This window comes from Pseudophryne corroboree, chromosome 7, assembly GCF_028390025.1.
Source record: "Pseudophryne corroboree isolate aPseCor3 chromosome 7, aPseCor3.hap2, whole genome shotgun sequence".
Classification (NCBI taxonomy): Eukaryota; Metazoa; Chordata; class Amphibia; order Anura; family Myobatrachidae; genus Pseudophryne; species Pseudophryne corroboree.
The window spans coordinates 143,515,800-143,541,969 of NC_086450.1; the positions used below are offsets into that span (position 1 = coordinate 143,515,800).

Sequence of the window (26,170 nt, forward strand, 5' to 3'; positions counted from 1 at the left end):
TTATGGCACGGCTTGTACGGGTGGGGGGACCACAGTGATGATATTCAGTATAAATTGCAATAACTGATTTTCTTTCTAGAATATGGGAGAGTTCCCTGAAATTCTAGTGCCCACAATGCACTTTATCTAGTCGCTGCTGCCTGTGTCCTCTGTCTGCCTCCTATGCCCGCCAGAGGTGACAGGCACTGTGCACTGTCCAGGTTAGTCTTGCAGCACAGCATCCCTCATGGGGAAGCGGTGAAGATACCGCACAATACCGACGTCGGGATCCCGCACAGCAGTACAATGCCAGCACCACAGGCTTTTCTCCCACGACACCCATAGAGGGAGAATATAATCTGTGGCGATAGAGGGAGAATATAACCTGTGGCGAGCGCAGAGAGCCACCGTGCCCAAAATGTGGCAAGTGCAGCGAGCCTGCAAGGTGCTTACTAGCGTTTGCCCCGCTGCCGGCATCCTGGTGGCTGGGACGCTGCTGTCGGTATACTTACGGCCGGCATCCTGGCCATCAGTATAACATACTGATTCCCGCTAGTGTACCTCCTGTGATTGCAACTGTCATTTGTGTTCTGAACACTAACCACCTCAGTGTCGCCCATCCAGTGCATCCCCGTCTTACCCCATGTTCATTACGCAACTGCTTAGTGTGCATGTGCAGGGACCCTGGATATTCGCGAATGTGCACAGAATCTCTGCTGCGGACATTCCTTCCTGGTAACAGCAATGTAGACATAGGATGAGCCATCAGAAGCAAGGATACAATGTAGACTTTGATTGAGCCATCAAAAGCAAGGATACATTTCTGGAATTGAGTGGGCATTGAATTGGTGACATTCCCATACCTCCCAACTGTCCCGATTCCCGTGGGACAGTCCCTCTATTTCGGACACTGTCTCGCTGTCCCTCCTGCAGGTCGAAGTGTCCCGCAGGCGGGGGGTAACAGTTGGGAGAACCAGTGATCACCGCTGCTCTGCATGGCAAAGCAACCGGTGATCACTGAATAGATGCCGTGCGCTGCGCATGGCATCTGAACAGTGCGGGGAGGAGATGAGGGGGTTGCCCAGCTGCTCAGGGAGTGCTTGGCACCCCCCCAAAATAACAAAAATCGGAGGCTGTAGTGTGATATCCTGCCCCCTTCTCCCAAAGCCCGCCCATTTTCTTGAGGCTCTGCCCCCTTTCCGGCCGCATGTCCCGCTCTACAGATTACAAAAGTTAGGAGGTATGCATTCCTAATATGGATGTCCCTAGTCAGAGTATAGCTAGCAGCCATACTCATACCCCTTTCACACCGCACAAATAACCCGGTATCGACCCGGCAATATGCCGGGTCGACACGGGTCGGCGCGCGGTGTGAAAGGGGCATTGCCGAAATCCCGGGTCGCCTGACCCGGCAATTCAACCCGGGTATTAAGCAGTGTTATACCCTGGTTGAATACCGGGTCATTGACTGCGTAAACGGGCTCCCGGGTCGATGCGACCCGGGACCCGTTTACTAGATAGGGAGAGGCGGCACGGAGATGAGCTCATCTCCCAGCGCCTCCTCCACCTCCACCCCCGCCGCCGGCTTCGCCCCCCCGCTGCTATGGCAACCCGCACGGCTTATTGCCGGGTCGGGAAAGCCTGCAGCAGCTGCCAATGCCGGATCCCACCCGGGAAGGACCCGTTTCCAATTCCCAGGTGGGATCCGGCATTGGCAGTGTGAAAGGGGTATTCGTTTCCTTGAAAGAATGATTTTAAATAGCAGACAGTAAGCCTGGTTTGTGAGTAAAGCAAAAAAAGCAAGTAACTTTGGGGGTCATTCCGAGTTGATCGCACGTAGCTGCTTTTTGCAGCCCGTGTGATCAACTATACTCCACCTATGGGGGTGGGTTTTTTCCCATAGCAAGGCTGCGTTCGCTTGTGCAGCCCTGCTATGGGGAAAAAAATGGTGCAGTTTCTAAGTAGGTCTAGACATACTTAGCAGCTGTGACGTTTTCAGCCTGTTCGGTCCTGGCTCTGACATCAAACGCCCGCCCTGGACACGCCTGCGTTTCTTCAAACACACCTGCGTTTTTCTTACCAGTCCCAGAAAACGGGTCTGAACGCTGTGTTGCCGGCCAGAAACGCCCACCACCTGTCTATCTTCAAGCGATCACCGCTGCGATCGCTTTCTTCGTTCCCTTCGTCGTTGGGCAATGACGCCCGTTCGCATTACATCCCACGCGCATGCGCAGTACTGACCCGGTCGCAGCTGTGCGCGTGAAAGCACGCTGCGATCGGGTTGGAATGACCCCCTTTATGCCTGGAACAAACCATGTTACCGTGCAAGGAGAGCATATACATTTATATTTTTCCTGTGCAGGGTGAATACTGGCTGCTTTTGCAAGTAGCCAACAAATGTTGGACAGCTTTATTTTTACACTGCTATTTAGATTTCAGTTGAACACATCCCACCCAAATCTGTAGTGCAACATGGTTTTGCCCAGTTGCTTGTTTTTTTACTTTACTTACAAACAAACAAACAAACAAACAAACAAACAAACAAACAAACATGAATCAGTCCCAATAATTTGTAGAGAACTAAGGAAAATGACAAACAGATGCATGCTTGAAAGTAAACTTGCGATTTAATGGGAAAAAAATATTAATGAGATTGTGCTTTAAACTGCAAACTATTTCTAGTCGTCATAAGGGTTAAAGGAAATGAACTTCCTTGCTATTATACAATGATGACTGAGTTTGTATGAAAGGAAAGTGAAAGTAGAGATTAGTTTTGTTTCTACATTTCATACAGAGACACATCTGAGCTAAACAAGTAAGGTTGCACTTTGTAAAGGAACATTGCTAACACCCTGAGGTAAGTTTCATATTCATATTAAGCTGGTTTTTATATTAATTATTGTTTTCAGTATGTTTCATTTGATTTATTAATATAATATAACTTCCAGATACAGAAACTGGTAGCTCCCAGGCCCATTGTGCCATGGGTTGGGAGTCTTATCCCAGAGAGGCAGTGTCACGCACACAACATAGAAGAGGGGTTTCTGTATAGGTAAAGGGTTCTGGAGTAGCCTCACACATTGTAGGCACTGTACAAAGACCTGAGGGAAGTGGCACTCTCCAACTTTGATGTGGACCTTATTATGAGTAAATAAAGATGCTGTTGATTATTTCTATTTATATGTGGTGTAATGTTACATACATACATACATACATAGGGAAAAAATGGACGACCTACAAAAAATCATGATATTAATGTTCCATGACCAAATCAAAAGAATGAGACAACAGTCTGAGAGCTTTTATACAGTTCATGAGAATACAGGCGTGTCCTCATACACTGGGCATCTTTATGCCATATTGCGTGAGACGCCCTATGTGACTGAGACGCTCTGAAAGGAGTAGCGTAAAGTATCTTTCTTTAAATTTTGCTTCTTAGCCTCATTGCAGACTCAGAGAAAAGCCGATCATAGTATAATGTACAGTACTACAGACGTTAGGCTGTGACTTTGATCACTCGTGAATTAGTTTTACACGTGTACAAAGTCGCAGATGAAGCACAGCTGCTCGCATGGGAGCCCTTTTTCCATTGATTCAGACTCAGTTGCACACAGTTATACAAATGTCGCCAACCGATTGATCAGTGTACGCTAACAATGCAATTCTCTCCCTGGTATATGAATGCTAAGATTCACATTTGACAAAAAAAAACACTGTGCAGCCGAGTAGCATGGGACCTGGCGTGGTGAGATGGTCTGTAGCCACAGTAATGGGCCTTACATACTTAGTGATTACACTGAAAGATATGAACGATCTCATTCATTAATGAATGAGATATCATTCATATCTTTCAGTGTGTATACAGCAACGATGAACGATGCACGGCCCCACGCTCGTTTATCGTTGGTGCCGGGTTGTTTATACATGAATGCCAATATGGACAATGATGCATTGTGTGACATCGTATGTATTTTCAGTAGGCTTACGTTGCGATGCGCGTACCCGTTTGCCGAATGTCGCATCAGATAATCATTCATGCAGCCCATATTATCCGTCGTAATCATATGCACATCGTATGACGAGGCTGAAGTTAGCTTCTTATTCGGCCAGCTTCTTATTCACTTCTTATTCAAGCTCCAGCTTCTTATTCACTTCTTATTCGAGCTCCAGCTTCTTATTCAGATCATTCAGTTTTGCAAGGGTTAATGAGTCTTGGGCAACACATTTGACACCTGAAATTCACAGAGTAGGGTCCCTTTCATATGACCCACATGTATTTTGGCTTGCCCAACGCTGGTTTGGGCATGAAATACGCTGGCAAAGTGGGCACATACACTATAATTCACAATTTTGAATAAGTAGCTGTAGTTTTGCAAGGGTTAACGAGTCTCGGGCAACAATTTTGACACCTGAAATCAACTGAGTCGGGTCACTTGCATATGACCCACATGGATTTTTCCTTGCCCAACACTGGTTTGGGCATGAAATACGCTGGCAAGGTGGGAACATACACGATATTATAATTTACTATTTTGAATAAGTAGCTGTAGTTTTGCAAGGGTTAACAAGTCTCGGGCAACAATTTTGACACCTGAAATCAACTGAATCGGGTCACTTGCATATGACTCACATGTATTTTGCCTTGCCCAACACTGGTTTGGGCATGAAATACGCTGCCCAAGTGGGCACCTTAACACTATCATTTTCTATTATGAATAAGTAGCTATAGTTGGGCAAGGGTTAACGAGTCTCGGGCAACAATTTTGACACCTGAAATCAACTGAGTCGGGTCACTTGCATATGACCCACATGGATTTTGCCTTGCCCGACACTGGTTTGGGCATGAAATACGCTGGCAAGGTGGGCATATACACAGTATTATGAATTACTATTCTGAATAAGTAGCTGTAGTTTTGCAAGGGTTAACGAGTCTCGGGCAACAATTTTGACAGCTGAAATCAATTGAGTCGGGTAACTTGCATATGACCCACATGGATTTTGCCTTGCCCAACACTGGTTTGGGCATGAAATATGCTGCCCAAGTGGGCACCTTAACACTATCATTTTCCATTAGGAATAAGTAGCTGTAGTTTTGCAAGGGTTAACGAATCTCGGGCAACAATTTTGACACCTGAAATCAACTGAGTCGGGTCACTTGCATATGACCCACATGTATTTTGCCTTGCCCAACACTGGTTTGGGCATGAAATATGCTGCCCAAGTGGGCACATTAACACTATCTTTTTCTATTATGAATAAGTAGCTGTAGTTTTGCAAGGGTTAACGAGTCTCGGGCAACAATTTTGACACCAGATCTCAATAGAGTCGGGTCACTTGCATATGACCCACATGTATTTTGCCTTGCCCGACACTGGTTTGGGCCTGAAAAATGCTGCCCAAGTGGGCACCGTAAAACTATCTTTTTCTATTATGAATAAGTAGATGTAGTTTTGCAAGGGTTAACGAGTCTCGGGCAACAATTTTGACACCAGAAATCAATAGAGTCGGGTCACTTGCATATGACCCACATGGATTTTGCCTTGCACGACACTGGTTTGGGCATGAAATACACTGGCAAGGTGGGCATATACACAGTATTATGAATTACTATTTTGAATAAGTAGCTGTAGTTTTGCAAGGGTTATCGAGTCTCGGGCAACAATTTTGACACCAGATCTCAATAGAGTCGGGTGACTTGCATATGACCCACATGGATTTTGCCTTGCCCGACACTGGTTTGGGCATGAAATACGCTGGCAAGGTGGGCAGCTACTTATTCATAATGGAAAATGATAATGTTAAGGTGCCCACTTGGGCAGCGTATTTCATGCCCAAACCAGTGTTGGGCAAGGCAAAATCCATGTGGGTCATATGCAAGTGACCTGACTCAGTTGATTTCAGGTGTCAAAATTGTTGCCCGAGACTCGTTAACCCTTGCAAAGCTACAGCTACTTATTCATTATGGAAAATGATAGGGTTAAGGTGCCCACTTGGGCAGCGCATTTCATGCCCAAACCAGTGTCGGGCAAGGCAAAATCCACGTGGGTCATATGCAAGTGACCCGACTCTATTGATTTCTGGTGTCAAAATTGTTGCCCGAGACTCGTTAACCCTTGCAAAACTACAGCTACTTATTCAAAATAGTAATTCATAATACTGTGTATATGCCCACCTTGCCAGCGTATTTCATGCCCAAACCAGTGTCGGGCAAGGCAAAATCCATGTGGGTCATATGCAAGTGACCAGACTCAGTTGATTTCTGGTGTCAAAATTGTTGCCCGAGACTCGTTAACCCTTGCCAAACTACAGCTACTTATTCATAATAGAAAATTATAGTGTTAAGGTGCCTACTTTGCCAGCATATTTCATGCCCAAACCAGTGTTGGGCAAGGAAAAATCCATGTGGGTCATATGCAAGTGACCTGACTCAGTTGATTTCAGGTGTCAAATTTGTTGCCCGAGACTCGTTAACCCTTGCAAAACTACAGCTACTTATTCAAAATAGTAATTTATAATACTGTGTATATGCCCACCTTGCCAGCGTATTTCATGCCCAAACCAGTGTCGGGCAAGGCAAAATCCATGTGGGTCATATGCAAGTGACCCGACTCTATTGAGATCTGGTGTCAAAATTGTTGCCCGAGACTCGTTAACCCTTGCAAAACTACAGCTACTTATTCATAATAGAAAAAGATAGTGTTAAGGTGCCCACTTGGGCAGCATATTTCATGCCCAAACCAGTGTTGGGCAAGGCAAAATACATGTGGGTCATATGCAAGTGACCTTACTCAGTTGATTTCAGGTGTCAAAATTGTTTCCCGAGACTCGTTAACCCTTGCAAAACTACAGCTACTTATTCATAATAGAAAAAGATAGTGTTAAGGTGCCCACTTGGGCAGCGTATTTCATGCCCAAACCAGTATTGGGCAAGGCAAAATCCATGTGGGTCATATGCAAGTGACCCGACTCAGTTGATTTCAGCTGTCAAAATTGTTGCCCGAGACTCGTTAACCCTTGCAAAACTACAGCTACTTATTCAAAATAGTAATTCATAATACTGTGTATGTGCCCACCTTGCCAGCGTATTTCATGCCCAAACCAGTGTTGGGCAAGGCACAATCCATGTGGGTCATATGCAAGTGACCCGACTCTGTTGATTTCAGGTGTCAAAATTGTTGCCCGAGACTCGTTAACCCTTGCAAAACTACAGCTACTTATTCATAATAGAAAAAGATAGTGTTAAGGTGCCCACTTGGGCAGCGTATTTCATGCCCAAACCAGTGTTGGGCAAGGCAAAATCCATGTGGGTCATATGCAAGTGACCCGACTCAGTTGATTTCAGCTGTCAAAATTGTTGCCCGAGACTCGTTAACCCTTGCAAAACTACAGCTACTTATTCATAATAGAAAAAGATAGTGTTAAGGTGCCCACTTGGGCAGCATATTTCATGCCCAAACCAGTGTTGGGCAAGGCAAAATACATGTGGGTCATATGCAAGTGACCTTACTCAGTTGATTTCAGGTGTCAAAATTGTTGCCCGAGACTCGTTAACCCTTGCAAAACTACAGCTACTTATTCATAATAGAAAAAGATAGTGTTAAGGTGCCCACTTGGGCAGCGTATTTCATGCCCAAACCAGTATTGGGCAAGGCAAAATCCATGTGGGTCATATGCAAGTGACCCGACTCAGTTGATTTCAGCTGTCAAAATTGTTGCCCGAGACTCGTTAACCCTTGCAAAACTACAGCTACTTATTCAAAATAGTAATTCATAATACTGTGTATGTGCCCACCTTGCCAGCGTATTTCATGCCCAAACCAGTGTTGGGCAAGGCACAATCCATGTGGGTCATATGCAAGTGACCCGACTCTGTTGATTTCAGGTGTCAAAATTGTTGCCCGAGACTCATTAACCCTTGCAAAACTACAGCTACTTATTCATAATAGAAAAAGATAGTGTTAAGGTGCCCACTTGGGCAGCGTATTTCATGCCCAAACCAGTGTTGGGCAAGGCAAAATCCATGTGGGTCATATGCAAGTGACCCGACTCAGTTGATTTCAGCTGTCAAAATTGTTGCCCGAGACTCGTTAACCCTTGCAAAACTACAGCTACTTATTCATAATAGAAAAAGATAGTGTTAAGGTGCCCACTTGGGCAGCGTATTTCATGCCCAAACCAGTGTTGGGCAAGGCAAAATCCATGTGGGTCATATGCAAGTGACCTGACTCAGTTGATTTCAGCTGTCAAAATTGTTGCCCGAGACTCGTTAACCCTTGCAAAACTACAGCTACTTATTCAAAATAGTAATTCATAATACTGTGTATGTGCCCACCTTGCCAGCGTATTTCATGCCCAAACCAGTGTTGGGAAAGGCAAAATCCATGTGGGTCATATGCAAGTGACCCGACTCTGTTGATTTCAGGTGTCAAAATTGTTGCCCGAGACTCGTTAACCCTTGCCAAACTATAGCTACTTATTCATAATAGAAAATGATAGTGTTAAGGTGCCCACTTGGGCAGCGTATTTCATGCCCAAACCAGTGTTGGGCAAGGCAAAATCCATGTGAGTCATATGCAAGTGACCCGACTCACTTGATTTCAGGTGTCAAAATTGTTGCCCGAGACTCGTTAACCCTTGCAAAACTACAGCTACTTATTCAAAATGGTGAATTATAGTGTATGTGCCCACTTTGCCAGCGTATTTCATGCCCAAACCAGCGTTGGGCAAGCCAAAATACATGTGGGTCATATGTAAGGGACCCTACTCTGTGAATTTCAGTTGTCAAATGTGTTGCCCAAGACTCATTAACCCTTGCAAAACTGAATGATCTGAATAAGAAGCTGGAGCTCGAATAAGAAGTGAATAAGAAGCTGGCCGAATATTAAGCTAACTTCAGCCTCGTCATCGTATGTACATACCATGCATCGTACGATTGTGCAAACGATGAACGTCCTTTTAAATTATTTAATTTTTTTGTGATCACGTGCTAGGTGAGGCATTCGATCATACGATAGATCGTATGATTCATAGATTTGTAGCATAGCTTGCCAAATAAGATTTTTAATGATAAACAAATAGTTTGTTGCCAGTGCTGGTGCTGCAGCCCGCAGCAGCTTCATATTACTGTAATATAAAATAGGCCCACTGTGATAACGAAAGTTCAAAAGTGGACATATGTATTATACGGGGAGGGAAAGAAGTGAAAGGAAAACAACAGCAGTGCATTCAGGGTGTGCCGACTGTACTGTGGAAAGTCCCAGCAAATATTTTATCAAAACTATCTGACAATTTCCTTCTGCCTTACAAACTTTAAGTAGAACTTTTATCACATTAATTTTCAGTGATGTGTCATAACCAGATTTATTCTAATGTGGTGAGTTTTGATCAGAGATGTGCAGACAAGTTAGGAAGATGAGGCAGTAGCTCACCTATTATAAGGGGTTCGGTACGGGATACTGGCAAAAGTGATGCCGGCTGTCAGAATACAGACACTGGCATTCCAATTGTTTGAAATCTCGAGAGGGGTGCAGGAGGCAGCTAATCTTCTCCCTCCCCCGCAACCTAACCTTAACACTCCCCCCGCAGCCCAAACCTAACCCACCCTCCCCACAGCATAACCATAACCCTCCCTCCCCGCAGCCTAAACCTAACACTCCCTCCCCGCAGCCTAACCTTAACCTCCACTGGCTGCAGCATGACCGGCTGTCGGGATGCCGGCGTCTTTATTCTAACAGGTGTCGGGATACTGGCGTCGGCATTCTGACTGCCGAGGTCCCAAGCACCAGGATCCCAACTGCATCCCCATAGACCAGTGTACTCCAGGGTTTTGACTAGAGATGTGCACCGGAAATTTTTCGGGTTTTGTGTTTTGGTTTTGGATTCGGTTCCGCGGCCGTGTTTTGGATTTGGACGTGTTTTGGCAAAATCTCCCTGAAAATTTTTTGTCGGATTCAGGTGTGTTTTGGATTCGGGTGTTTTTTTTAAAAAAAACCCTCAAAAACAGCTTAAATCATAGAATTTGGGGTCATTTTGATCCTATAGTATTATTAACCTCAATAACCACAATTTCCACTCATTTCTAGTCTATTCTGAACACCTCACACCTCACAATACAATTTTTAGTCCTAAAATTTGCACCGAGGTCGCTGGATGACTAAGCTAAGCGACCCAAGAGGGCGGCACAAACACCTGGCCCATCTAGAGGTGGTACTGCAGTGTCAGACAGGATGGCACTTAAAAAAATTGGCCCCAAACAGCACATGATGCAAAGAAAAGAGAAAAAGAGGTGCACTGTGGTCGCTGGACGGCTAAGCTAAGCGACACAGACACCTCAATATCACAGGAATTATTTGTTCTAATCAATGGTATTATTGGTCCAAATCACTGGAAGAAAATGACATAATCACTGAAATTATTCGTTCTAATCAATGGTATTATTGGTCCAAATCACTGGAAGAAAATGACAAAATCACTGGAATTATTCGTTCTAATCAATGGTATTATTGGTCCAAATCACTGGAAGAAAATGACAAAATCACTGGAATTATTCGTTCTAATCAATGGTATTTTTGGTCCAAATCACTGGAAGAAAATGGAATAGATGGATACTTGCAGTGACACAGAGCTGCAAGATACAGAAATGGCCTACTGTACAACTATATACTGTTAGTTACCAAAATGCTGCACTGTAATACTAGAAGCTATAGAAAAGTATATATATTATTGTATATATCAGTACAGACAGAGCAGTTTAACTGTGACCCATGTGTCCTGACAAGCAGTATAGAAGCTATAGAAAATAAGAAAAGTATATATATTATTGTATATATCAGTACAGAAAGAGCGGTGTAACTGTGACCCATGTGTCCTGACAAGTAGTGATGAGCGGGTTTGGTTTCTCGGAAAACGAACCCCCCCGAACTTCACCCTTTTTACACGGGTCCGAGGCAGGTTCGAACCTTCCCGCCTTGCTCGGCTAACCCGAGCACGCCCGAACGTCATCATCCCGCTGTCGGATTCTCGCGAGATTCGGATTCTATATAAGCAGCCGCGCGTCGCCGCCATTTTCACTCGTGCATTGGAGATGATAGGGAGAGGACATGGCTGGCGTCCTCTCCGTTTATTGTTGAAGTTGATTGCTTTATTGCTTAATTGTGGGGAGGACTGGGGAGCAGCTGTTAGGAGGAGTACAGTGCAGAGTTTTGCTGATAAGTGACCACCAGTTTTTATCCGTTCTCTGCCTGAAAAAAACGCTCCATACCATATCTGTGCTCAGTGTGCTGCATAATATATCTGTGCTGAGTGCTCACACTGCTTAATTGTGGGGACTGGGGAGCAGCATATAGCAGGAGTACAGTGCAGAGTTTTGCTGACAGTGACCACCAGTATACGTTGTCTGCCTGAAAAACACTCCATATCTGTGCTCAGTGTGCTGCTTTATTGTGGGGACTGGGACCCACCAGTATAATTAATATTATATAGGAGGAGTACAGTGCAAAGTGCACTGCTGTACCTACCTCTGTGTCGTCATCCATTAATTATACTATCCATCTACATTCCATACCTGTGGTGCATTTTAGTTTTGCAGTTTGCTGACACAGTGACCACCAGTATACTATATATAGCAGTACGGTAGGCCACTTCTGTACCTACCTCTGTGTCGTCATCCATTAAGTATACTATCCATCTACATTCTATACCTGTGGTGCATTTTAGTTTTGCAGTTTGCTGACACAGTGACCACCAGTATACTATATATAGCAGTACGGTAGGCCACTGCTGTACCTACCTCTGTGTCGTCATCCATTAAGTATACTATCCATCTACATTCTATACCTGTGGTGCATTTTAGTTTTGCAGTTTGCTGACACAGTGACCACCAGTATACTATATATAGCAGTACGGTAGGCCACTGCTGTACCTACCTCTGTGTCGTCACCCATTAAGTATACTATCCATCTACATTCTATACCTGTGGTGCATTATAGTTTTGCAGTTTGCTGACACAGTGACCACCAGTATACTATATATAGCAGTACGGTATGCCACTGCTGTACCTACCTCTGTGTCGTCATCCATTAAGTATACTATCCATCTACATTCTATACCTGTGGTGCATTTTAGATTTTGCAGTTTGCTGACACAGTGACCACCAGTATACTATATATAGCAGTACGGTAGGCCACTGCTGTACCTACCTCTGTGTCGTCATCCATTAAGTATACTATCCATCTACATTCTATACCTGTGGTGCATTTTAGTTTTGCAGTTTGCTGACACAGTGACCACCAGTATACTATATATAGTAGTACGGTAGGCCACTGCTGTACCTACCTCTGTGTCGTCATCCATTAAGTATACTATCCATCTACATTCTATACCTGTGGTGCATTTTAGTTTTGCAGTTTGCTGACACAGTGACCACCAGTATACTATATATAGCAGTACGGTAGGCCACTGCTGTACCTACCTCTGTGTCGTCATCCATTAAGTATACTATCCATCTACATTCTATACCTGTGGTGCATTTTAGTTTTGCAGTTTGCTGACACAGTGACCACCAGTATACTATATATAGCAGTACGGTAGGCCACTGCTGTACCTACCTCTGTGTCGTCATCCATTAAGTATACTATCCATCTACATTCTATATCTGTGGTGCATTTTAGTTTTGCAGTTTGCTGACACAGTGACCACCAGTATACTATATATAGCAGTACGGTAGGCCACTGCTGTACCTACCTCTGTGTCGTCACCCATTAAGTATACTATCCATCTACATTCTATACCTGTGGTGCATTATAGTTTTGCAGTTTGCTGACACAGTGACCACCAGTATACTATATATAGCAGTACGGTATGCCACTGCTGTACCTACCTCTGTGTCGTCATCCATTAAGTATACTATCCATCTACATTCTATACCTGTGGTGCATTTTAGTTTTGCAGTTTGCTGACACAGTGACCACCAGTATACTATATATAGCAGTACGGTAGGCCACTGCTGTACCTACCTCTGTGTCATCAAGTATACTATCCATCCATACCTGTGGTGCATTTCAGTTGTGCGCAGTAAATATAGTAGTAGGCCATTGCTATTGATACTGGCATATAATTCCACACATTAAAAAATGGAGAACAAAAATGTGGAGGTTAAAAATAAAATAGGGAAAGATCAAGATCCACTTCCACCTCGTGCTGAAGCTGCTGCCACTAGTCATGGCCGAGATGATGAAATGCCATCAACGTCGTCTGCCAAGGCCGATGCCCAATGTCATAGTAGAGAGCATGTAAAATCCAAAAAACAAAAGTTCAGTAAAATGACCCAAAAATCAAAATTAAAATCGTCTGAGGAGAAGCGTAAACTTGCCAACATGCCATTTACGACACGGAGTGGCAAGGAACGGCTGAGGCCCTGGCCTATGTTCATGGCTAGTGGTTCAGCTTCACATGAGGATGGAAGCACTCATCCTCTCGCTAGAAAAATGAAAAGACTTAAGCTGGCAAAAGCACAGCAAAGAACTGTGCGTTCTTCTAAATCACAAATCCCCTAGGAGAGTCCAATTGTGTCGGTTGCGATGCCTGACCTTCCCAACACTGGACGGGAAGAGCTTGCGCCTTCCACCATTTGCACGCCCCCTGAAAGTGCTGGAAGGAGCACCCGCAGTCCAGTTCCTGATAGTCAAATTGAAGATGTCACTGTTGAAGTACACCAGGATGAGGATATGGGTGTTACTGGCGCTGGGGAGGAAATTGACAAGGAGGATTCTGATGGTGAGATGGTTTGTTTAAGTCAGGCACCCGGGGTGACACCTGTTGTCTGTGGGACGAATATGGCCATTGACATGCCTGGTCAAAATACAAAAAAAATCACCTCTTCGGTGTGGAATTATTTCAACACAAATGCGGACAACAGGTGTCAAGCCGTGTGTTGCCTTTGTCAAGCTGTAATAAGTAGGGGTAAGGACGTTAACCACCTCGGAACATCCTCCCTTATACGTCACCTGCAGCGCATTCATCATAAGTCAGTGACAAGTTCAAAAACTTTGGGTGACAGCGGAAGCAGTCCACTGACCACTAAATCCCTTCCTCTTGTAACCAAGCTCCTGCAAACCACACCACCAACTCCCTCAGTGTCAATTTCCTTCTTACCCAGGAAAGCCAATAGTTCTGCAGGCCATGTCACTGTCAAGTCTGACGAGTCCTCTCCTGCCTGGGATTCCTCCGATGCATCCTTGAGTGTAACGCCTACTGCTGCTGGCGCTGCTGTTGTTGCTGCTGGGAGTCGATCGTCATCCCAGAGGGGAAGTCGGAAGACCACTTGTACTACTTCCAGTAAGCAATTGACTGTCCAACAGTCCTTTGCGAGGAAGATGAAATATCACAGCAGTCATCCTGCTGCAAAGCAGATAACTCAGGCCTTGGCAGCCTGGGCGGTGAGAAACGTGGTTCTGGTATCCATCGTTAATTCAGAGGCAACTATAGACTTGATTGAGGTACTGTGTCCCCGGTACCAAATACCATCTAGGTTCCATTCTCTAGGCAGGCGATACCGAAAATGTACGCAGACCTCAGAAAAAGACTCACCAGTGTCCTAAAAAATGCAGTTGTACCCAATGTCCACTTAACCACGGACATGTGGACAAGTGGAGCAGGGCAGACTCAGGACTATATGACTGTGACAGCCCACTGGGTAGATGTATTGCCTCCCGCAGCAAGAACAGCAGCGGCGGCACCAGTAGCAGCATCTTGTAAACGCCAACTCGTTCCTAGGCAGGCTACGCTTTGTATCACCGCTTTCCAGAATAGGCACACAGCTGACAACCTCTTACGGCAACTGAGGAAGATCATCGCAGAATGGCTTACCCCAATTGGACTCTCCTGGGGATTTGTGACATCGGACAACGCCAGCAATATTGTGCGTGCATTACATCTGGGCAAATTCCAGCACGTCCCATGTTTTGCACATACATTGAATTTGGTGGTGCAGAATTATTTAAAAAACGACAGGGGCGTGCAAGAGATGCTGTCGGTGGCCCGAAGAATTGCGGGCCACTTTCAGCATTCAGGCACCGCGTACAGAAGACTGGAGCACCACCAAACATTCCTGAACCTGCCATGCCATCATCTGAAGCAAGAGGTGGTAACGAGGTGGAATTCAACCCTCTATATGCTTCAGAGGATGGAGGAGCAGCAAAAGGCCATTCAAGCCTATACATCTGCCCACGATATAGGCAAAGGAGGGGGAATGCACCTGACTCAAGTGCAGTGGAGAATGATTTCAACGTTGTGCAAGGTTCTGCAACCCTTTGAACTTGCCACACGTGAAGTCAGTTCAGACACTGCCAGCCTGAGTCAGGTCATTCCCCTCATCAGGCTTTTGCAGAAGAAGCTGGAGACATTGAAGGAGGAGCTAAAACAGAGTGATTCCGCTAGGCATGTGGGACTTGTGGATGGAGCCCTTAATTAGCTTAACCAGGATTCACGGGTGGTCAATCTGTTGAAATCAGAGCACTACATTTTGGCCACCGTGCTCGATCCTAGATTTAAAACCTACGTTGTATCTCTCTTTCCGGCAGACACAAGTCTGCAGAGGTTCAAAGACCTGCTGGTAAGAAAATTGTCAAGTCAAGCGGAACGTGACCCGTCAACAGCTCCTCCTTCACATTCTCCCGCAACTGGGGGTGCGAGGAAAAGGCTAAGAATTCCGAGCCCACCCGCTGGCGGTGATGCAGGGCAGTCTGGAGCGAGTGCTGACATCTGGTCCGGACTGAAGGACCTGCCAACGATTACTGACATGTCGTCTACTGTCACTGCATATGATTCTCTCTCCATTGAAAGAATGGTGGAGGATTATATGAGTGACCGCATCCAAGTAGGCACGTCAGACAGTCAGTCCGTACGTATACTGGCAGGAAAAAGAGGCAATTTGGAGGCCCTTGCACAAACTGGCTTTATTCTACCTAAGTTGCCCTCCTTCCAGTGTGTACTCCGAAAGAGTGTTTAGTGCAGCCGCTCACCTTGTCAGCAATCGGCATACGAGGTTACTTCCAGAAAATGTGGAGAAGATGATGTTCATCAAAATGAATTATAATCAATTCCTCCGTGGAGACATTCACCAGCAGCAATTGCCTCCAGAAAGTACACGGGGACCTGAGATGGTGGATTCCAGTGGGGACGAATTAATAATCTGTGAGGAGGGGGATGTACACAGTGAAAGGGGTGAGAAATCAGAGGATGATGATGAGGTGGACATCTTGCCTCTGTAGAGCCAGTTTGTGCAAGGAGAGATTGATTGCTTCTTTTTTGCTGGGGGCCCAAACCAACCAGTCATTTCAGTCAGTCATGTGGCAGACCCTGTCGCTGAAATGATGGGTTGGTTAAAGTGTGCATGTCCTGTTTATACAACATAAGGGTGGGTGGGAGGGCCCAAGGACAATTCCATCTTGCACCTCTTTTTTCTTTCATTTTTCTTTGCATCATGTGCTGTTTGGGGACAATTTTTTTGAAGTGCCATCCTGCCTGACACTGCAGTGCCACTCCTAGATGGGCCAGGTGTTTGTGTCGGCCACTTGTATCGCTTAGCTTAGTCACACAGCGACCTTGGTGCGCCTCTATTTTTCTTTGCATCATGTGCTGTTTGGGGACAATTTTTTTGAAGTGCCATCCTGCCTCACACTGCAGTGCCACTCCTAGATGGGCCAGGTGTTTGTGTCGGCCACTTGTGTCGCTTAGCTTAGTCACACAGCGACCTTGGTGCGCCTCTTTTTTTCTTTGCATCATGTGCTGTTTGGGGACAATTTTTTTGAAGTGCCATCCTGCCTGACACTGCAGTGCCACTCCTAGATGGGCCAGGTGTTTGTGTCGGCCACTTGTGTCGCTTAGCTTAGCCATCCAGCGACCTCGGTGCAAATTGTAGGACTAAAAATAATATTGTGAGGTGTGAGGTGTTCAGAATAGACTGGAAATGAGTGGAAATTATGGTTATTGAGGTCAATAATACTATGGGATCAAAATGACCCCCAAATTCTATGATTTAAGCTGTTTTTTAGGGTTTTTTGAAAAAAACACCCGAATCCAAAACACACCCGAATCCGACAATAAATTTTCGGTGAGGTTTTGCCAAAACGCGTCCGAATCCAAAACACGGCCGCGGAACCTAATCCAAAACCAAAACACAAAACCCGAAAAATGTCCGGTGCACATCATTACTGACAAGCAGTATAGAAGCTATAGAAAAGTATATATAATATTACTGTATATCAGTACAGAGCGGTGTAACTGTGACCCATGTGTCCTGACAAGCAGTATAGAAGCTATAGAAAATAAGAAAAGTATATATATTATTGTATATATCAGTACAGACAGAGCGGTGTAACTGACCCATGTGTCCTAACAAGCAGTATAGAAGCTATAGAAAAGTATATATAATATTACTGTATATCAGTACAGAGCGGTGTAACTGTGACCCATGTGTCCTGACAAGCAGTATAGAAGCTATAGAAAATAAGAAAAGTGTATATATTATTGTATATATCAGTACAGACAGAGCGGTGTAACTGTGACCCATGTGTCCTGAAAAGCAGTATAGAAGCTATAGAAAATAAGAAAAGTATATATATTATTGTATATATCAGTACAGACAGAGCGGTGTAACTGTGACCCATGTGTCCTGACAAGCAGTATAGAAGCTATAGAAAAGTATATATAATATTACTGTATATCAGTACAGAGCGGTGTAACTGTGACACATGTGTCCTGACAAGCAGTATAGAAGCTATAGAAAATAACAAAAGTATATATATATTATTGTATATATCAGTACAGACAGAGCGGTGTAACTGTGACCCATGTGTCCTGACAAGCAGTATAGAATCTATAGAAAAGTATATATTATATACTGGTGGTCCCCAGTCCCCACAATGCAGCACACTGATCAGATATTTGCAGCACACTGAGCACAGATATGGAGTGTTTTCAGGCAGAGAACATAGATATTTTCAGCACACTGAGCACAGATTATTTGCAGGACACTGAGCACAGATATTTTCAGCACACTGAGCACAGATTACTGAGCTTTTCAGGGAGGGAACGCTGAAACGTCCTCTCCATTCAATCTCCAAAGCACGAGTGAAAATGGCGGCGACGCGCGGCTCTTTATATAGAATACGAATCTCGCAAGAATCTGACAGCGGGATGATGACGTTCGGGCGCGTTCTGGTTAACCGAGCAAGGCGGGAAGATCCGAGGCTGCCTCGGAACCGTGTAAAATGGGTGAAGTTCGGGGGGGTTCTTCGGATCCCGAGGAACCAAACCCGCTCATCTCTAGTTTTGACTATAAAAATTATTAATAATTTAAAAATTAATAATAATACAAAGAAGATATTTATAATTTCTTTGTATTTTCCATGTCATTTTTATAGTCAAAACTCTGAAGTATACTGGAGTATGACAGAAGAGGTGAAACCTCACCACACGTCACTGTTGATTTTCTAAAATCATCAATAAATATGGCATTATTCTTTTTAAAATGCTGGACAAATGGGGTGGTATTCAGTATACTGGTTGCTGAGATCCCGGCGCACAGAATACCAGCGCCAGAATCTCGACAACCGGCATATTTACACCTTTTCTCCCTCTTGGGGGTCCACGACCCTCCTAGAGGGAGAATAGGTAGCGTAGCGAGCGCAGTGAGTCCGCAAGGGGCTCATTTGCGTTCGCCCCGCCGTTGGCAAGCCGGCGGTCAGTATCCCGGCAACTCATACTACACCCAAGAAATTAAATAGTAGAGTTTTAATGTTCATTTATCCCATCATAAATAATGCAAAGTATGTACATTTATATGGATTATCATAACTGCATGGTGTGTATGCTTTTGTGTGTATTTACAGTATATGTATATTAGATTGCATTATTTATTGATTATACAGATTACAATATGTGATTTATTTTTTTTTTTTTTTTTTAAAGGTAATTACTTTAAAGCAATGCACTAGTTTTAGTGATACACCAGAAACTAAATTGTCTCGGTTTACAGCCGTCTTATTGTCTCATCAATTTTTTCATAGTACTCCTAGGCAACAAGTTTCCTACAGTGGTACTCAGCAAACAATAATTACAATAAGAAAATTGTGCTTTCTGTACCTGCCATATTTTTGTTAAGTTGTGTTATTTGTCCGCATAGCTTCTGTTTGGCAGCAATCAGCCCTGATTTTGCCCATCACATAAAACAAAACAAAAAAAGAGGAAAGAAAGGTATGAAGAGGGGACACATGGGCAGAAGTGGTAAAAGTCCCCCGTTAGTTGTGGGAGCAGATGGGAGAATAAGGTGTAACAGATGGGATGACAATAGAAGCATACTTGCCTACTCTCCCGGAATGGCCGGGAGTCTCACGAAAATTGTGTGGCACTTCCGGCCACCTGGAAAAGTAGGCAATCCTCCCGCATCCATCTTGCGCCCCCTGCACCTAAGCACTGTCACTCGCTCATCTCCACAGTCGTCGGCTACTAGTGGAAGTGTGGGAGCGGTGATGATGCTAATCACGTCATTGCGTCCCCACCCCCGCTGTACAATGCCGGTAATGCTGGTGTTGGATTGCGGGGGCGGCTCCACGCCCTGGTCCTCCCTCTTTTCAGAAGCACAGCCCCCTCCTGGAGGTAGCAGCCAGAAAGTCGGCATGTATGAATAGAAGGCATAAACATAACAGGAGGGAGAGAGACACATATTGGGCCGGATGTAATGCAGTACGAGCTCCAAGATTCCGGCCAAACTCATACATTTTTTTAAAGCAGCAATCATTTACAGGGCAAAATCTACCTGATTTTGCCTTGTAAATGATTGCCATTTAAAAAAAAAAAATGCTCTGCATCCGGCCCATGGACACAGAGACACGTGCACAAATAGTTAGAAACAGAGCAACTAATAGAAAGGGAGTGACACACACATAGGGGTAAATGTAATAGCCTGCAACGTACAGCCATAACCAACTTTCTGTCTAGTTTGCCCAATGTGTTAAAGGGGAAATCATTTAAAAGCCAATACCAGGCTGGTTTTGACTTTTAAATGATTGCCCCTGTAAACAATTCATCGCTCAGGTTATTACATTTACACCAAAGAAGGAGAATAGAGATACAGATGATAGGAAAAACATGTAGGGGTGGGGGTGGGGATGGGGGGGCATTAAGTCAATGGTGGGCACTGGGCAGAGAAAGATCCAGGAGACTACTTACATTGAATTCTGCCTTCTGCTGAGACTGTGTGAGTAGTCGCGTGGAGAAGAATGGCAAAGTAGAGGTGGGTAAGGATGCACAGAAGCACTCTAGTTAATAGGCCTGACTACAGTATGTAATGGCAATGGCAATAATTTGTTTTGGGACCAGGCCTCCCACCTGCTGCACCCCTGTGAGCACAGTTTGGGAACCACTGCGAAACACACTTGTTGTTACTGGTCCATTTTATTGACTGTGTTGCATGTGTTAGTAGCATTAATGGTATACACATCTCATAAAGTTATTTTGGTCATAAACTACTACTGATCCTCGCCTCATCTTTACATGAATCATTATTTTGGGTTTATCTTAAAATCACACATCTTGGAGGCTATGCATAAATACCGGTATCCGGTCTCAAAACAAATTATTTCAGCTTGCCATTACATACTGTAGTCATCCCTATTTACTAGAGTGCTTTTGCGCATCCTTACCCACCTCTACTTTACCATTCTCCTCCACGCGACTACTCACACAGTCTAAGCACTGTCCACCAATAGTTGTTGACCTAGACACTGTCGACCTAAGTGTGGTCGACCTTCAATACCACACCCATAAATACCATGTAAAGTACTCGTATCAGTAAATGTCTCCAATTTAAACACATCACTGTTCTACTTTTTTATTGTTGTAGATACAACATCAAAGAGCAGTAACATATAATTTGCGGTGATCACCATGTGTGAGGTGGTGGTGTGTGACACTTCTGTGAAGGTAAAGCAGGGGGACATCACTACTGAAAAAACGGATGCCATAGTAAACTTAAACAATGCAACCCTGGACCAAAACTTTGGTACGTAGTTACATATGTCTACTATATACGTATGTAGATAGATGAATAGATAGATAGATAGATAGATAGATAGATAATATACAGTATACACTGAACCAGACAACTCCTAGTTCTTAGGAGTATATTCAATTGGGAAGTCGTCTGATTTAGTGATTCTGAACATACTAATCTGTACTGATTCTTGGCTCATTTTTACATTTCTGAAAGGGTATCAGGTTGATAGATCTAAATTAAAAAGGTCTGCAGTCAATAGGTCAGTCCCAAATGGTCGACATGCATTAGGTTGACAGGTACAAAATGTCAACATGATCATAAGGTCAACATGTAAAAGTTGGTACAAATGGTCAAGTTTGCAAAAGGGCTTGTGCCATGAAACGCCAATACATCGCAGGAATGCGTATAAATGCGAGATTCAGTTACAGAATACTCCTTTCCCACTAAAGTTCTGGGTCCGACCAGAGATTTGTAAAACAGTTCCAAACCTGGTCAGATCCGGGACAGACCCTTACTCACCGCGGCGCAACTCAAATCAGCACTGTTCACACTGCACACGGCTGCAGGTTCCTGCATTAGCATCCACCACTGAATCAGGCCCAGTGCATCTCCCAGTCACTGCCCAGGAACACCCAATACATTACCAATACATGAACTGCATACGTTTTTAGGGATTTTCTTGCACATTCAGTAATAAAAAATTGTTAAACTCCGTGAACATTGGCACTACGTCAGGCTCTAGCATGGGATGAACGTTGCTTGCATATAACTTCATAGTCAATCAACTTTTTTAGTGAAAACACTTTCCAATTTGGCAATGACTCAGATATTGGGCTGAATGTAATGAAGTCCGTATTGGCCAGAAGTGCGGTTCCTGGTCCAACACGGACATTTTTTTAAAGTGGCAATCATTTGCAAAGCTTGGTTTTGCCTTCTACATGATTGCCGCTTTAAAAAAAGTCAGAGTTTAGCCAGGAGCCTACACCTCTGGCCAACTCGCACTTCATTACATCCGGTCCATTAACTTGTTATCCTTACATGAATTAAACAGATACAAAAAACATACTGTACAGTAGGACACAATTCTGCATCTTTGTACTCATAGGTTACTCAGGATGGCCAGTGTTTTCACCCAGCCGGGCCATCCTAGGACGCAGCTACTGGCCTCGGCAACCCAGAAAATGGGTCCATCACACCCCCTTTCTCTGGATCACCAGCCGCCACTGCCCCATCCCTGCCCCCAAATGGCCACAGCATTTTAATTGTGCAGTAGCTCAGGGGGCACTGTGACCGTCTTCGCAGACATCTGCACTGTGCAGTACAGGCCTTGCCCATTTGCAGATCTGCAAACATCAGAGATTTACGCAAAATATTAGGTCAGTGTACATCTCTGAATGTGGTCCATAGGCCCTCTCAGGGATTCCATCATTGATTAGCCTTACTGTTGCTAATGAATTGTAAATAACAGCCATACAGTGTTTTAACATAGATGTAATGTTGGTTTTTCTGGTTTTTAGATGTTTAATGAAATGTATACTAACTTTTTTCTCTCTTTGTTTTAAGGTGTATCCAAAGTCATTCTTGACGCAGCAGGAGATAATGTAAAGGAAGAATGTGAACGTTTAGGTACGAACAAAATGGCAATCTCATCAATTATTATAAGCCTTGAGTTGAACCTAGAAATGGCCATCAACCATCAATGGTTAAGATCCATCCATCAATGGTTTGCCAGCGATGGTAGATGTATTTTTGGAGATCCGGTGGTTCTCCGTAGTTGATGGCTTTGAGGTAATCATACGGGTTTTTTTTTCTCTCAGTGCTTGGAACTGAGCTTTGTTTCACCCTGCAACTGTGCTAGTAAGTCCTGTCCCCCTTCACTGACTGATGCACCATTCAGGGATGACCATCAGTGGGTGCAAACCATTGGTGGTTCTCAGTGTATAGTTTTATGCCATCAATGTTAACCACTGATGGTACCATCGAAGGTGACCATCCATATCTACACAACCAATGGTCATCCCTAGTTTACCATCCATATTTTTACCATATTTATAACAAACACAATTCACATTTACTGTACGATGAACGTTTTTCTTCACAATGCTCCCTGACACTTACCTGGAACAGTGAAGAGAATGTAATTGCTACAAGGTCCTTCTACGTTAGCTTCGACCAAATCTACCTGACAGCAGCCACACTGGGCCTGATTTAGAGGTGGACACTAACTGCACCCAATGCCCATGTTGGCACAGTTGAGCGATTATTTGCTGCTGCACATGCAGTTTATTCTGCAAATCCCTACGGTGCATGCATTACACAAAGGGTTTGCACAAAAATGCTGTTGCATATGGAGGCGCTAGTATCAGAGAAGGGGAGGCAATGCAATGGGTAATCCTGTGTGGTGTCTGAGAGGAAAACTGAACTAAGCGAACAGGCCTGTCACTGCAAGCGGCCTGCGTTCTCATATGAAAGCCGCTGCCGCAGAGACCATGTTTAGATGGAGACACTGTGCCTGCCTTACGCAGGTGCAATTGTGGAAGCTGGAAAAGAGTGCATTGATAGCTGCCTGTCTGTAACCACTGATGGTGCTACTGCACACAGGGGAGTAGAAAGTGGGCATCTCACAGCTTGCACATTCTGACACAGGCATCTGCACCTGGGGAAGGCTTTAACTATCATTTGCATATCGCCACCCAGCACATTGCAAGACCGCCCAGCATGCAAAGTGTCACTCAGCAGTGCTTAAAATGGTCCTAGAGAGATGGTGGAACTCACCCCCCTCCCCACGGCACCCATGCAATAAAGGTATTGCGCGTGCCGCAGGCGCGTGCGGCAAAAAAGGGTGTGTGGTCTCACAATAGTATAAATGTCCACAGTAGTAGCGCCCAAGTGGAAATTTTTAAGTGGGGGTATGGAAAAGGGAAGGTTGTAATTATGTGCGTGGCGCAGGCGCGCGCGCCCCTAAAAAAGAGGCATGGCCACTCAAAAGGGGGCGTGTCCTTCAGTATAGTTTACCACAGCATATACCCCTTATACACATTATACACCACAATAGTAGGACCCCTTACTGGTGCCCCTTTCACATTATACCACACAGTATGAGCCAAAATTCACATTATACCCAACAGTATGAGCCAAAATTCACATTATAGCACACAGAATGACCCGAAATTCACATTATAGCACACGGTATGAGCCGAAATTCACATTATAGCACAATGTATGAGGCAAAATTCACATTATAGCAAACAGTATGAGCCGAAATTCACATTATAGCACACGGTATAAGCCGAAATTCACATTATAGCACACGGTATGAGCCGAAATTCACATTATAGCACACGGTAGGAGCCGAAATTCACATTATAGCACAAGGTATGGGCCAAAATTCACATTATAGCACAAGGTATGGGCCAAAATTCACATTATAGCAAACAGTATGAACCGAAATTCACATTATAGCACATGGTATGACCCGAAATTCACATTATAGCACACAGAATGAGCCGAAATTCACATTATAGCAAACAGAATGAGCAGAGATTCACATTATAGAGTGACAGCAGGGACAGGGAGAGTGACAGCAGGGACAGGGAGAATGACAGCAGGGACAGGGGTAGTGACAGCAGGGACAGGAGTGACAGAGAGAGGGACAGCAAGGGCATACAGTAGGGACAAGGGAGAGAGAAAAGCAGCAGGGTAAGATTACCTGTTTAGCAGCGGTTATGGTCTGTGGTACGATGGATGAGTAGGCTGTGATAGGCATGGGGTGGAGGAGGCTCTGGGCCTCGGAGATAGTGCAGAGGAGGAGGCTGTGGGCGTGCAGAGGTCCGAGTGCGGAGTGGCAGAGGAGGGTAAGGGCAGCTGCAGTGGATATGGGACCAGGCTGGCTTTATTATCCCTGCCGCCGCATCGAGCTCCTGTGGCCACGGCGCAAATATTTTAAAACTGCCGCGGACCAGCAGCCCATCAGCGACAGATTTGAACTAGTAGCACCGTGGAGCTCGATGCGGTGGTAGGGATAATAAAGCTGGCCTGATCCCAAATCCGCTGCAGCTGGGAGTCTGGAACCAGGGCTTCCAGAGCGGCGGCAGTAGTAGGGACGGAGGGCGGATCAGGAGCTCAGCTTCTTTGTCGGCCCTGCAGTGCTTGAAGAAGTGCCGGTATACCATACCGTTGTATATAGGCCCACTTCGAGCACTGGTAGCACGCCGTAATACACATACAGTAATGCCAACAGCAGTAGCACTCCTTATACAATGCCCACAGTAGTAGTGCCCCTTATGCAATGCCTGCAATAGTAGTGCCCCTTATGTCCCCAGGAGTGGTGCCCCTTATGAAGTGCCCCCTTTACAATGCCCTCATTAGTAGTGCACCCCATCAGTAATGCCCTTAATGGTAATGCCCCTGTGTAGTATTGCCCCCAGTAGTAATGTTGCCTGTAGTAATACCCCCAGTCGTTTAGCACCCTGTAGTTTAGCCCCAGTAGTTATGCCCCCAGTAGTTTACTCCCCTTCCCCCTTTGTTTAGCCTCCCAGTGGTAATGCCCCAGTAGTTTGCCATCTTGTAGCAATGCCCCCCTGTAGTTATGTCCCCAGTAGTAATGCCCCCAGTAGTAATGCCCCCAAGTAGTAATGCTGCCAGTAGTTTAGTCCCCCTGTAGTTTGCCCCCTTGTAGTAATGCCTCTGTAGTTATGACCCCAGTAGTAATGCCCCCAGTAGTTTGCCCCTTTGTAGCTTGCCCCCTTGTAGTTTGCCCCCAGTAGTAAAGCCCCCCAGTAGTAATGCCCCAGTAGTTTGACCCTGTGTAGTTTGCCCCCAGGAGGTTGCCCCCAGTAGCTTGCCCCCCAGTAGAAGTGCCGCTAGTACACATATGGGAAGGGGGGGGGGAGAGACACCATACTCACCAAGCCCCGCTCCCGCCGCAGTCTTCTCGGCTTCCACTCCTCGGCACTATGGGAGAGATGTCATGACGTCTCTCCCATAGCGTGCACGCACTGACAAAGCCGGAACCTGGCGCTCAATAGTGAGCTCCTGCCTCCGGCTTCCGCTGCAGAGATAGTCGGTCTCCCGCTGGTAACGCAATCTAAGTGGGCGCCCGGCATCTCCCTGCAGCAGCGGGACATCGGGTTAGGT

General features: G+C 45.1%; 1 protein-coding gene across 1 annotated transcript in view; it reads left to right on the plus strand.

Moving 5' to 3' along the window:
• Positions 1-2,733: 2,733 nt before the first annotated feature.
• Positions 2,734-26,170, plus strand: part of LOC134944818 (protein mono-ADP-ribosyltransferase PARP15-like) — a 163,631-nt gene continuing 140,194 nt past the window's right edge. The window contains exons 1-3 of the mRNA XM_063933705.1: positions 2,734-2,836; positions 20,882-21,040; positions 22,598-22,660. Of these exons, the coding sequence (XP_063789775.1) occupies positions 20,926-21,040; positions 22,598-22,660 (178 nt within the window). The 5' untranslated portion in view covers positions 2,734-2,836; positions 20,882-20,925. The remainder of the gene's footprint in view (positions 2,837-20,881; positions 21,041-22,597; positions 22,661-26,170) is intronic.